Source organism: Buteo buteo, chromosome 17 (genome assembly GCF_964188355.1).
Source record: "Buteo buteo chromosome 17, bButBut1.hap1.1, whole genome shotgun sequence".
NCBI classification, from domain to species: domain Eukaryota; kingdom Metazoa; phylum Chordata; class Aves; order Accipitriformes; family Accipitridae; genus Buteo; species Buteo buteo.
Window position 1 is genome coordinate 3,958,599 of NC_134187.1, and position 13,642 is coordinate 3,972,240.

Here is a 13,642-nt window from a genome sequence, read left to right on the forward strand (position 1 = left end):
CTGATGTGATGCACCCAAGTCCCACAGCTGGGGATGGACCCAAGGCCACCAGCATGGCATGTCCTGTGAAATAGCCCCGTGGGGACTTCTGACCTGCCTTGGGACCCGATGGCCAACCAGCAGGCACCCACTGAAGTTAAGAGGTTCATAGCAACCCCCCCCAACCCTGACCCTGGATGGGGGGTGCAGGGATGCCCTTGCTGAGAGGGCAGGCTGGTGTTGGGGTCCCTGTGGGTCCCCCCCACACTGAGGGGATGCTGCTGTAGCTCAGGGCCACCCTGGAGAGGGGATAGGTGAGGGTGGGTTGAGTGTGTTTTTGTGGGTCCATGCTTATCGGGAATTCATTCCTTCTTCTGTGCCCTTCCCTGCACACAGAGAAAAGAGATGCTCGCCTGCATGTCGCTCCGTAAGAACACACACACCCTTGGCAGCGGGAATGCAAACCACCTTGTATTGGGGACATTGGGGTAAGGGATTCCCGCAGGACCACGGTCTGGCTGTCCAGGGTTGCCACCACTCCCGGCGGTGCGTGGTGCCTCCGCGCAGCATCGCCCCGACCACGCTGTGAGGGCACGGGCCGGTCTCAGGGGGCTGCTCGGAGATTGGTGCCGGGGAGCCAGGAGCCCATCAGGGATACCATCGTCTGCAGGAGGAAAAGTCTGGCAGTGCCCGTCCCAACCAGGGCAGCAGTGAGGGCTCAGGGTTGTCCCCGTGCCCTTGGGCTGCATATTCCCCCCTCTTTCTCCAACAGCCTCACCTCTAACCCCAACAGAAAACATCCTCCGCCCTTCGGGCAGCCCTGAACCTACCTCCGACAGCAGAAGTCTTGCTCAGAGCAAATGCCAACGCGACCGATCCCCGGCGGGCACGACCCGTGAGAGCAGAAGCCCCCACGGCGCTCACAGTCCTGGGGTGATCCTCGAGCAAGGGACAGCCCTGCAGAGTGCGGAAAGAAGAGACCTTCGGCGCGGTCCTGCCAAGATGCTGAGCGCAGCCCCTGGTCCCTGCGTGGCCAGCATTAGCCCACCCCTGAGAGTCCCCTGCCACGAACGGCCGGGCAGGCGTCTGAAGCAGAAATCAAGGTGATGTTTATGGCGCTGGGATGGGCGGCACACGCTACCATCTCTCATCAGCCTCTGGGAGAGGCTTTCCAACACGTTTGCTGCCTCCCTCCTGGCACAAGGGAGGACACGGAGGGTAGGAGCAGGATTTGCCTTCCTCTCTCCTCCTCCTCTCCAGCAGGGCTGCTTTGCCCAGGGCTGCCGACTCAGAAAGGCATGGGCCGGGGGGTACAGAGGAGGTGGCAAATCCTCATCCCTGGAGGGCAAGAGCTTTGTTACAAGGTCCCAGCTGCAGGACCTGCAGCAGGAGCCTTTTCTTAAAGGTATGGGGTGTGAGGGACCCCAGGGGAGATGCCACAGCAACCAGAAGTCACATGTGACTCATCATCTCAGCTGGCAAATCCTCCCTACAAAATATTGACAAAGGACAGATCCTCCACGTTCCCCCACGTATTTCTTACCTGCTGCTCCCTGGAGCATCAGGAGGAGGAGAGCACAGAGGAGAGGCAAGATCCGCATGGCTGGGAATCGCCGCCGGGGTCACAGCTCTGGGGAGAAGAGAAAGGAGGCAGAGATGAACGGGAGGGTCCCTGCCTGCGGGTCGTGTAGGACCTGCACCGGGATGGGACCGAGGAGAGGGGACAGCCCGTCCAGGAGAAGATGTGACCAGGCACCAGTGGGAGGACACGCTCGACAGCCTGAGGGTAGGAGCCTCCCGCAGCCTCTCGGCTCCCGAAAGCAGCAGTTTGGTCCCAGCCAGCTGGTCTCTCCACGCGGCAAAGTGTCCCTTGGGATGGCTGACACCTCAGAAAGTCCAGCCCAAAAGCTCCTTTTCTTGTTTCTTCCCCCGCCAGAGAAAAAGCAGCATCGCTTTCCTCTTCTGACACCTCTGAGAAGGATTCCCGGGCCTCCAGCCCGGGGTCTTGTGTCATCCCGCCTTGCGTAAGGGCCATTCGGTGCTGTGGTTTGCTGGACACCTCTTGGGACACACTGCACCCCTGTTCGTTAGACCTTGGCAAGCAATCTGCTTTCACAACACAAAGGAGCTCTGTATTCTTCCCCCCAAGTGAAGCGTGCTCTTTATGCTTCACTTGAAAATAACTGGGAAGACGCCACATGGGATGACATCTCCGTTCAGCTGGCAATCCCATGAATGACAAGCTTTAATTGTGACTTTGTTGTGTTAAGAGTTTGCTGTATGTAACCCTTTGTTGGTTCTCAATGTATCGATGGTGCCATCTTCATATACTTTTTCAGCCTTGTTGGGGATTCATCAAGCATTTGTATATATGTGTGTATATATATATTAAAAACATACTCATGCATAATGTATATTCAATGAGTGGTTACAAGAATATGCCTTGTATCCCAATGCCTCATCATATTTCATTGCTCTTTCCTGCCTCAATTTGTCTCCCCAGTGAGGGAAATTGTATAAAGCATTTGCAGGTCTGTCTCCGGGGGATAGCTTGGCAGCCGACGCTTCTCTGCCATGGTGGTCAGGAGCAGGGCACTCAGTACAGCTTCTTATTTCGTCCACCACCCCAAAAGTGAGCTAGTGCACGTGTTGAAGAGCAACAGCACAGAGATGTAGTTAATTGCCACCTTAACGAAGCTCTGTAAGGAGCCTGGCCACCAGATGCAGCTGCTCCCAGTCCATCACCTCCTGCGGTTCTGATGCCATGACAGCTCAGCAGACAGAAAAAAATTGGGCCAAGGCCTTTGCCCTTTTTCTGGCTGTAGCTGTAGGATCAGTGTGCCACCAGGACAAGTGACAGTCCTTGCCCGTCTGGAGGGGGCTGTGCTGCATGCTTGAGTGTTCTGGTTTCGGCTAGGATAGAGTTCATTTTCTTTTTAGTAGCTGGTATAGTGTTATGTTTGGGGTTCAGTATGAGAAGAATGTTGATAACACCCTGATGTTTTCAGTTGTTGCTAAGTAATGTTTAGTCTAAAGTCAAGGATTTTTCAGTTTCTGATGCCCAGCCAGCGAGAAGGCTGGAGGGGCACAAGAAATTGGGAGGCAACACAGCCAGGGCAGCTGACCCAAACTGGCCAAAGTGGTATCCCATACCATGTGATGTCATGTCCAGTATATAAACTGGGGGACATTGGACTGGGGGCAGATTGGTGCTCAGGAACTAAGTGGGCATCGGTCAGTAAGTGGTGAGCAATTGCATTGTGCATCACTTGTTTAGTATATTCCAGTTCTTTTATTATTATTATTATTGTCATTGTATTAATATTATTATCATTACTATTTTCTTCCTGTCTGTTCTATTAAACTCTTCTTATCTCAACCTATGAGTTTTACCTTTTTCATTCTGGTTCTCCCCCCCATCCCACTGGGGGCGGAGGGGAGTGAGTGAGCAGCTGCATGGAGCTTAGTTACCAGCTGGGCTTAAACCACGACACTGAGTTTTGGGTTTCCTCTTCTGATGTTCAGAAGAGTACTCGTGATCCTCCCACCTCCCAGGGGCTGGGATTTTGGCAGTGGAGGCTGGCAGCTGGGCCTTTCCTTCTCCCACCTTGTCAAGATGCCAAGTGCCTGTGTGATCCAACCACTGCAGAAGTGGTGGAAGACAGCCGCTGCATGTTTGGAAGAAGCCATGGACCCAGCAGGTTGGTCCCAGACTTTGCTGGGAGACAGATGTCCTCTTGCAGGGACTCACCTGTGACACAAGGTTGGGAGCTGTGGAGGGTTCAGGAGGAGACCACCAGCCATTGCTCTTCCCAGGTACCATCCTGCTCAGCAAAGCAGCTTGCCAGTGCCTGCTGCTGTGCGTAAGGGGACTGAGGTGGCACAGCTGAGACAAGAGTGCCTGTCAATACGTACCAAGGGCAGGACTCAGCTGATTTTTGCAGTGATGAAGCAGTTGGGCTGGGCTCTTCACCTCCTGCTCCTTCCACAGCAGACGGAGCACAAATCACTTCATCCCCATGGTGATGTCCAAAATAGGCTTGGCGAATCCCACTTTAAAAACTCCCCGACCCTGAAGTCAGGCCGAGCTCACAACTCCACGTCCTGATCCACGTTCATCAGCTCTCTGACGGATGTCAGGCCACACCGAGCAGCCGTGACTGAGCAAAAATGCTATGGAAAAAAATACTGTGGAAAAGAGAGCCCCAGACAGTGCTGCTAGCACTGCTGCGCCTCCAGGGAGGTGATGGGAGCTTCTGTCTTCTCCAGTGAAGCTTCATGTGCAAAGAGGGCTGCTGGGGCACTGGGGTGAGCAGATCTCCTATTCTTCATGCCTTTGTGCCATGAAACAGTGCCGTCTCTCAGACCTGCGCAGAGAGAGAGGGGCCGTGCTAAAAGAGTGACAGCAGTACCGGTGGGGGATGTAGTAGAGTCCTAGTGGCACAAACTGTGACTTTGCACGACCAGCCATTCCAGCGAGGGCTTGATGTGTACCTGAAATAAGCTTTAGCTTATTTAGCTGCATACCCTTGCATCTGGTCATGGCGTGGACAGTCCCACTCCACCAGTTCTGATGTTATTTGTCTGGTATTTTCTATTCCATCCTTGGCAGCATCTCTACCTCCTGGGAAGAGCTGTCAGATGAGTTCAAACATGCACAGAGTGGTGGGGAGATGGAATTGGGGTAAGAAGCAGGGAGGGATGTGCAGCATGGATCCTCGGGGGTGAGGTTTCAGCCTGCATTTCACTCTCAACTGGCTCTTGAAGCCGTTCTCCAGTGATAAATGCAAGGGCAGCTATTTGTGGGGGTGAGCTAAAAGCGTGATGATACAGTGTTCTGCTTGATGCTGGCTACAAGCACTGGATTGTCTCCAGAGCTGAATCTAAAATAACAAGGGCTGAACCATCTCTGCAAAGTCCTCAGCCCTTGAGCAAAACATCTTGTGCCATTCCAGTTTGTGAAAGAAACACTCACCTACCGCGGATTGTGCAAAACTTCTTAGGACATAAACCGTAAATGGCTGGTTTGGTTCCACTTGGCAACTTCCTCAGGTCTCCATCCTGGGGGATCCCTGCAAGGTGGCCGTTGGCCCAGTTTCCTGCCCTTCACAAGGCTGTGGTTTCAATGGTGGCAGAGCCATTTGCAGAAACAGCTGCTTTGAAGGGAGCCCCGATGCTCTGCAACAAATGGCAAGCTCGGGGCTTCGAGTCAGTCCTTTGCATGTAGGCACTTGGGTGGGTTGTTTCCCTTCAAAAGCCAACCGTTACTGCTCCCACCTTTGCTGAGCATCCCTGAGTGCTGCCCTTCACGCAGTCCATGGGAGAGCTGAGGTCAGTTCCCACTCCATTTCGGAGATACATTCACACCCCTTACCCCCAAAGATGTGTCCTAAGAGCAGCTAGCTCGGCCTGACCATGCCTGCTATTAAATTCCCTCTGCTTGTGGGAAGAGGTAGCTACATCCAGTCTGATTTTTCAGAAAGGTCCTTGGTCTGTGCTAAGCCCCAGGGTTGCTGTGGCACAGCGCTCGTTGGCCTGGGTTCAGTCCGTGGCAATAGCCGGGCAGGACTCAGGAGACAGCGTGAGCACAGGACAGTTGGGAACAGGCTGAGGTTGAACTGCTTTGGAGGCTGAGTTGGGCTGTACATGCATGAGCTCTGCCCTGCCAACTAGTCTCAGGGCAGAAAACTATTTACTGGCCACTGAGTGGTAGTCCAAAGGCTGATTTGTCTGCACAAGGATGCTCCTGGCCATGCAAGAGCAGCTGCAGGGACAGGAGCTCACTGAGCAACCTGCAGCTTCTGAGTTTTCTATTAGGGTTCAGGGCAGGACAGGAGAAACCTCTTGCAAGAGGAGTGATTGAAGTAGCAGGGGTATTGGCCTTTCGTACATGTTGTCTGATTGTCTCAAGCGATGTCGTAGGTCTAATTCCCATCTCCTGATTCACTACTGCAGCTGATATGAATTTTGCAGGTTTACTCCAAATTTATATCAGCCAAAATAACTAAAGGTAAAACCAGGCTTCAAATTTTAAAGTGGGGTCACCTGCCTCCTTTTGTTTTGCTCGGTGTGTCCTTCCTAGTTCCTATAATGAAATAGGATGCTGTTCTCCAGGTCTGAAAGCTCTGGACCAGGAGTTGGGAACCCAAAGTTTTTGGATGCATCACACTGGAGAAAACTTTTGTGCTCCCTACAGAAACCGTGACTGACCCCAGCTTTGGTCACAGCAGAGGATTCCTAGCAGGCATGGGTGGAGAACATGCCAGCACTCATTCGATCAGCAACCCAAGAGGTGAAAAGATTTTGGTAAACTACACATTCCCAGTAGGTCTAACCTGATTTCAAAATTCTTGTTCAAATTTCTAAAGGAAATAACACTTCTAGAGAAATGAATGACAACACCACACATGGCAGCCATACAATGTCCCCAGATCTTCCTTTTATTGAAAGAAGAATGGCAAATCCTTGATGACCAGTACAACGGTACCCTGAATCCAATGATGTAAAAAGCGATCATCCCCCGATCCCTGCAGATCCTCTGCAATTAACCACACTACAACCTACAGAAAGGAAAGAATATTTCAGGGTTTTCAGGCCTATGTTGATGGAGAAAATCCTGCTACACAGGACTTAACTGAAAATTTGGAAACTCATCTTTGCCCCAGAAAAATCCTAAACTTACCATTTACAACAAGACTGCCCCGAACGACATATCCCCAGGTGAGTGTTGCCACGAGGGCATGCCCCAGGGAAGCAGAAAGTCCCACGATATCCGCATCGTATAAAAGGTCCTGGAGATTTTACAAAGCCTGTACCATAAAAAAAAAAAAAAAGGCAGGAGACAATTTTTTCTGGCAGGGTTTTGTATTTTGCTAAATTCCTGTGAGATCACACCATGCCACACCGGTGCCCAAAGTCATGACAGTCCTAATGCAACCTTCAGAGGAGGAGGTCTGTGGGCAGAACGATCGAGCAAATGCTCTAACCCCTTCTTCGGATGTAACATCTGTGTGTCCAAGCCCAGGACTTTCTTAGGAACTCAGATTTCAGGGACAAACACCAGAGACCTGATAGAGAACAGTAAGTGGACACTTGCCAGCTCTTGAAGTCTTGTAGGTCTTAATTAAGGAGAGATGCACCAGCTCAGCTGGGAGGCTGCCACTTCTAGGGGCAGAAAGATGAGGATTTCTGTGCGTCTGGATTTCCATAGATTTGGCCTATTTCCCTCCCTATAAAATGTCTCAAAACAGGTCCTGGTGTCTTGTAGGCCATATAGATGGCCCCCATAGACCAATAAACTCAACAGTGCATGCAGAATGACCACTTCCATGCTAGTAAACAGAGCATGCCAGGCATTGCCCTCTGGGTCTGAGGCTGAGCAGCATGGCATTGCTTTTATCTATATGGCTAAACTTTCTTCCCCATTAAAATAGGATATCCACATTCAAATTGCCTTTTGGGAATGGCTACCAGCCTGTGCTGTTCCCAGAACAGGTTTTATCCGTGAAAGTGCTAGTTGTCAGGGGTCAAAATTACCCTAGAGAGCAGACTACCAACTAGGTAGCAGGTTTGATTGATTAATAGAGATGTAGCCTGGCAGGCTGATGCATTCTGGATGCACCCGATTGACTGAACATGAACCAATTAATTCCAGTTTCACAGCACATCCATGCAACCACACTAAGTCCAGCATACCCAGAAAGCGGAGCGCTTGTTCCAGCAAACAGACCATGAATATTACACATGTACAGTAAATCCGGCGCATCCCTAGTGCGTTAGATTCACAGCACGTGAGTGGTGTGGTGCATGCACACACGGCAGTACCCAGAAAATCCCAGGCAGAAATAAAACAGTGCTGGGAAGGTTCAATAAAACACTTCTGGTCCCAAACTATCTGTCTGTGGGACATTGCAGAGGTGATTATGAGCAGTCCCAGCTCTCAGAAACACTTTCTTCAAGATAAATTTCTTGCGTTAGTACACCCAGAAGATAGGTCTTACTGAAAACAGCCGAAACATCCACTTTGTGTATCTGTATGTCAAATAAGGACATAAAACAGACCAAAGGAACACTTTGCCCAGTGTCCTGCCTATGAGAACTGCCATAAGCAGAGGCCCAGGTAAGAATAAGATCAGACAAGCATATATGACACTTCTCCCATGTTCCCGGTCTTCTGCAATTCATCACAGTCTTGTCCCATCCTTACTTCCCCGGAGAGCACTTTCCCTCCTGTTCCCACAGAGATTGTGCCGTTTTCAGGGATGGTGTTGAAACACAGTCCCTTTTTCTGGGCAATAAGGTGGGTTTGGGGTTCCAGACTCCTTTGCATCCCCGCAACAGGCACAGCCTTACACCACCACTTACGTTTGCACAGGTTTCTGCACTGAGCAGAAGGTACCGGTAGCATTTCAGTCTTAACTCACGCTCTTCGGCCTCCCCACCCCAAGTACAAGATCCTGAAGCAAAGGATATTTAGAAAGCACAGGACCAGATTCCTTTTTTCACTGTGTGACTTCAGAATATTTGATTGAGTGGTTTGTTTTAGGGTGACCCAGAGACAAAGTGATTTAAGTGTGAGTCTGCAAGCTTTCATGGGGAAAATGCTGGCGCTGAATGGTAATTTTGGCATTGCCCCTAGTGCTTTCAACTCAGACTGGATTTTCAGAGGAGTGGCAAAGGCACTGAACTGATGGTTGGAGTGTTTGCCTGCTAATCTTACATATCATCTGTAATCTGCCAACAGGTTTTGATGATGTGTGTGAAGATTCTTTGCAGAAGGCAGCTTGGCCACTTCCCAAAGGGGACAGGGAACCTTTATAAGACACCAATACCTTCTTCTATATAGCCCCTCATCTTCATTTACATCTTACCTGCAGCTCCATGAAACACCACCAAGAGGAGAGCAAAGAGAAAGGAAAGGATTTTCATGGCAGAGGATGGACTGGGAACTCCTGTCACTACGGAGAAAGGAGACCGAGACATTAGTAAGAGGGTTGTCCCTGCACAACCATAGTGGGCTGAGAAGTGACATACAGAAATGTTCTTCAAGACCAAGCGTTATCTAGAAGAGGTATTACACGTTTTCTTTATAGTAATGTCTATTGACCTAAGGGTTCCCTGGAGCATACATAGGATCATGGCACAGGAAGAAGCTGGCACGCAGAAAAATACAATTTTAAAGCCCCTTTTAATTAATGTATTAATTAACCAGGTATTTATCCTAGATTGCTTGATATTTTGCAATACATTGCAATAAATTTGGTTTGCCTTGTGGAAGTTAAAGCTGTTAATTCAGAAAGAAAAAGAAGACAATTTTTACTGTATTTATAGAAAACAACCTAATGTGTGTTCTCAAGCTTTTCTAATAAAAAAAAGCAGAAAAAATTCCTTCACAGTAAGTTAAAATCCAGCTTCTCCCTATTCTTGCTTAGAGGCTGTTGCTTTTCCTTCACCTCAAGAATTACATGATTTCCAGGATAAATTTATGACTGTTTGCATTTCCTCTCAGCTCTCTTTCCGCAGCCGACAAAAACTCTTCTCCCTTATCGATACTTGAAATCTCTAGAACTGACTCTTGATAGACTGGAGTCACTGCACGGTTAAGGCTATAACAGTGAAATGCAGCTATACGTGAAAGTTATAAAGTCTCCAGCCCATTTAAGAAGGACAGAACTCTTTAAGAGAGGCTGAATAATGAGAAGATTTCAGTCGTTACCAGGTAAGAGGAGGCTCTAGGTTGGAACAGTCCTTGGATCAGTGTCAGCCACCCAGACGCATTAAGATGAAGGAGCAGAGCTTGGCTTTATGCTGTTTCTGGAGGGTCATGAAGGACGCTTGATCTTCACAGCCTTCTGGTGGCCAATCAGATGATCCCCACGGTTTTGGGGAGCATCAGGGAGGTCCAATGAATCCTCCCCGTTACCGTCCTCCTATGAGGAACCGAGGTATTGCTTTCAAAATATTGCAATATATTTCAAAATATTTTTTAACTTTTGCACCAACACATTTTCAGTACTAATTACCTCCACCATATGTAGGACATTTTAAGCCACATCTATTTATGGAAATTATTAATCAAACCACCCCACTGACGTGACGTTTTAAGTCTTCCTTTTCATTTTCCCTCATGCTGGTTTTCCAGGGACCTTCCTCTTTGGTATGAACTCTGGTCAGTTTGAACAAGAAACCAATGCCGGGTGAAGTTGTCAGACATGGGCAGGAGTTGGCATTTATTCTTCTGTAGCTTCTGCTGCTGTTGGTCTACCTTCTCAAGGAGATACTGGAACAAGAGTTGCCACCTTCTATATTTCAAGGACTAGGCACAAGGACTGCCATTGTGTTTGGATGCTCCCAATACTAAATGCCTGGAAAGGACCTGCAAGGCTATGCCAGCTATTTGAGGGGTCAGGCAATGCTGCTTATCATCTGTACTTGAGCAACCTGGTGTCACCAGGCTGAGGCACAGAGGGACAAGAGATAGAAAAGGCAGTTTTTAGGTGCCTCATGGGACCCCAAAGCGTGTGTGTAACATAGTGGTACAAATGCGCCTTCCGTGTTCTGCAATGCCCATAGGCAGATCTTGGCCACCAGTTCAGAAGCAGATATATAGGTTGTGCAGCTCCTTCATCAGAGGAGATGATAAGTCCATCCCTGCTGTCTTACAGCACAGCCTCCTGGACCACTGCGATATTGCCAGAGAGGAGGAGAAAGCAATCTCTGCCTCAACAAATCTGTGGCAGATTTTCCAGTGTGCATCTTGCGTAGAAAAGAGGGGAAAGCCTCCTTCTGCCTCAAGTGTCTGGTGCCCAGCAGGATTAGACCCTGGGACCTTTTGGCAATGGGCTATCAAGAAGAAGGCGGTGAGAAGATCAGCACCGTTTCTTTTTGGTGAGTCTTTCCATGCCCAGCCATGGATGGATTCTGATCTTCACGATGTCAGAAGTTGGTGCAATGATTTCAGCAGAGTTTCTTCTGATTTACGCCTCTCAGCAGAGTGAGGAGCAGAATACGGTCTTAAACTGTAGAAGACATTGCTCTGGTTACTTTTGCCATTTTAGCGTGAATATATTTGCTCCTGGTTTCTCTCCGAATGCGGAAGGTTTTATAGACCTCGAGGCTAACCTACGTATGGTTAATGCTTTTTTTGCTGCCTGTCCTGGGCTCGCTGCAGTTTCTGCACGTCCAAGAGCATGAAGCGGTAGCTTAGGTCTTGTGAGTGATGAGTCTGTCAACACTCAGGTGTCACAGCTGGCAAAACAGGGACTTACTGGGGTAACAGCTCTGCAAAGCAAAGCCATCCAGTGACAGATGATCCAGAGAGCAACTGAATTAATTAAATAGTTAATGAATTGAGTGTGGAAAGGATTTCAGCCTACCAGCAAAAGCCAAATCCTGTGGAGGCTCGCATCAATGGGCACCCAACTCAAAACCGAGGGATGCGTGAGCAATCCCACCGGGGTGTTTCTCAGAGGTTTCTCCACGAGGAAGCTCTCAGCAGCCGAAGTCCCCGCTGTGACCTCTGCATGGGCACTGCCATCAAGCAGGTCAGACCACAGGCTCTTCCAAGGGCTGCACATTTTCGTTCACAGCTCATAACTGAGCACAAAAATGGCTTACAGATTCATTGCTTGTAATGAAACACCGCAATTGGCAGCATATTGCCACTGGCCTGGCTCCAGACACTGAGTACCCTCCCTTGCCTGTCTCTGGATGCTGGTTTTCCTTCTTCTTTGCAATCCCTTTCCTTGTCTTCTCTTTGCTTCTCTGTGCCTTTTCTTTCCATGTCTTCCCTGCTATTCAGGGACAGCATGTGAGCTTGGGCACTATCTGTGGGCCTGTCCTCCCATTTTGCCCCAGCATCCATAATTGCAAAATTAGGGATGTTGCAGGGGACATCCTCGCCCATCCTTTCACTACCCATTTAAGGATCTGCTGTCCATGAATTTTTCTAGCCCTTTTTGGGCTTGCTGGTGTTGCCTACCTGCAGAGCCTCCTGTGCCAGCAACGCCCAGAAATTCACAGGCCATGCTGAGCAATTTTGTCTTTATTATAGCCTTTACTATCTTGCCATGGACAGAAGAGTATATTGACCTACAGCATACCACCCCTAAGAGTCCTTCTACTCCTTTCTCATCAAGAACTCCCCCAAAGACTTCCTGCTTTCCATGCCTTTACAGACATTTCTGCTATCAGTTTGGGCGTCTGTTGCAAAGGGATCATCACTTTCCTTTTTAGCCTTCTTTCTTACTTGAATCTGACCTGCCATGTTTTATGGGAGTTGCTGTTCTCCTCTGTCAGGTGCTTGTTCACCACTGAGCTCTTCCCTGCGAGAGCCTACCTTGACTTGCCCTTCATGCCCTACAGGGATTTTTCTTAGATCTCTCTGTTTTCTTTCCCAGTCAAAACAAATATTTTACTGAGGTTTCTAGCACAGCTGTTTTAACAGCTTTCAGGCCACCTGCAGGCTTCTTGCTCCTCTGGACTGCTCCTTTTGATACTTTTCTTTCCTCATTATTGCTTTTTTGAGATTAAATATTCACCTATTGAATGTATTCGGTCCTGCGACATGGTTAAGCCTAATTGTACTGTGGTCACTTTTACAGAGCAGCTCTCACAAACAACTTTTGAACTAGGTCCTTCGCACCACTCATGACCAAAGCCAGGAAGGCAACTCTTCTTGTGGGTGCAAGGACTAGTTGTTCTAAGAATTACCCTTTTACTGCCACAAAAATTTGATCTCTGCATCTCCTAACATCATCCGCAGTCACCCCTCACACCTGCTCTGCTGCATCCCCTCGTGCAGGGGAATGATCTGCAAAAGATGTGACCCGCTATCTGGGTCCATCAGGGAGGGACTATTGCTTAAACCCTTCTCTAAGGTGTTGTGAAATATTTGCAGCTAGGGTGTGTAGCAAAACACTGGTTGAAACAAGAGCACACAGGTGGTTCAACACGTGAGGGCCAGCTGGGTCCACATGAAATGATCTGTAGGCAAGCCAAGACTCCCTTTGCCTTTACTATCTCCTCTCCACAGGGGCAGTGCTAATTGGGGCATGTAGCTGTGCAGGTGGTTTTGATGCTCCTCATTTTTCCTGTCCACTGGATGAGTAAAGCATGGGCTGTCCAAATCCCCACTCTCGTTGGGTTTCACTGAGCCTCAGGCTGTGAACCTCCTTCAAATGATGAAGGAATTTCCAGCTCTGTATAGACCTGACTTTCCCATGGAGTGAATCTTCCTGGATTCTGTGAAGAAGAGATTTTTTCCGTGCCTGCCACATGATAGACATGACATGGCTATTCAGATTTCCAGGACGTGGTGGCCAGCAGCCATGCTCTACACCAAAGGATCAATTGTCAATTAAGAATGATTTTGCGTGCTATTTTGTTAATGATGCCTGCATTTATTTTCAAAGGGGATAAACCATTTAGGATGCCAAAGCACAAGTCCCAAGATCTTCCTCCTCCTCCTGGCCGTGGGTGACCAGGAGGCAACGACCTTGCTGGCGCTTCCCCATTCTGCGCCCCAGTTTCTTCATCAGTGCAACGTGAGTAACAACTCTTGCATAGACTGTAAAGCACTCAATTTCCTAATTGCAATGATTATACAACCACTGAGGAGTCTCACTTATTATTCCTGAAAGCCAGCCCCATGAGAGTCACTGCA

General features: G+C 49.0%; 2 protein-coding genes across 2 annotated transcripts; both read right to left on the reverse strand.

Moving 5' to 3' along the window:
• Nucleotides 1-504: 504 nt before the first annotated feature.
• LOC142041162 (gallinacin-5-like) lies at nucleotides 505-1,964 on the reverse strand. The gene is made up of 3 exons (XM_075049818.1): nucleotides 1,523-1,964; nucleotides 810-936; nucleotides 505-643 (listed from the first exon to the last, which is right to left on the reverse strand). Exons 1-3 carry the CDS (start codon nucleotides 1,578-1,580, stop codon nucleotides 628-630), a joined length of 201 nt encoding a protein of 66 aa, XP_074905919.1. The 5' UTR covers nucleotides 1,581-1,964; the 3' UTR covers nucleotides 505-627.
• A 4,693-nt stretch (nucleotides 1,965-6,657) lies between these two features.
• LOC142041163 (gallinacin-4-like) lies at nucleotides 6,658-9,855 on the reverse strand. The gene is made up of 3 exons (XM_075049819.1): nucleotides 9,695-9,855; nucleotides 8,850-8,936; nucleotides 6,658-6,788 (listed from the first exon to the last, which is right to left on the reverse strand). Exons 2-3 carry the CDS (start codon nucleotides 8,905-8,907, stop codon nucleotides 6,658-6,660), a joined length of 189 nt encoding a protein of 62 aa, XP_074905920.1. The 5' UTR covers nucleotides 8,908-8,936; nucleotides 9,695-9,855.
• Between the last annotated feature and the right edge of the window lie 3,787 nt (nucleotides 9,856-13,642).

Coding starts and splice junctions, on each gene's coding strand:
- LOC142041162 (XM_075049818.1), bottom strand. CDS start 1,580: ATGCGGATCTTGCCTCTCCTCTGTGCTCTCCTCCTCCTGATGCTCCAG. Junction 937..1,522: donor GATGCTCCAGGGAGCAGCAG/GTAAGAAATACG, acceptor CGCACTCTGCAG/GGCTGTCCCTTGCTCGAGGA.
- LOC142041163 (XM_075049819.1), bottom strand. CDS start 8,907: ATGAAAATCCTTTCCTTTCTCTTTGCTCTCCTCTTGGTGGTGTTTCAT. Junction 6,789..8,849: donor GGTGTTTCATGGAGCTGCAG/GTAAGATGTAAA, acceptor TTTATGGTACAG/GCTTTGTAAAATCTCCAGGA.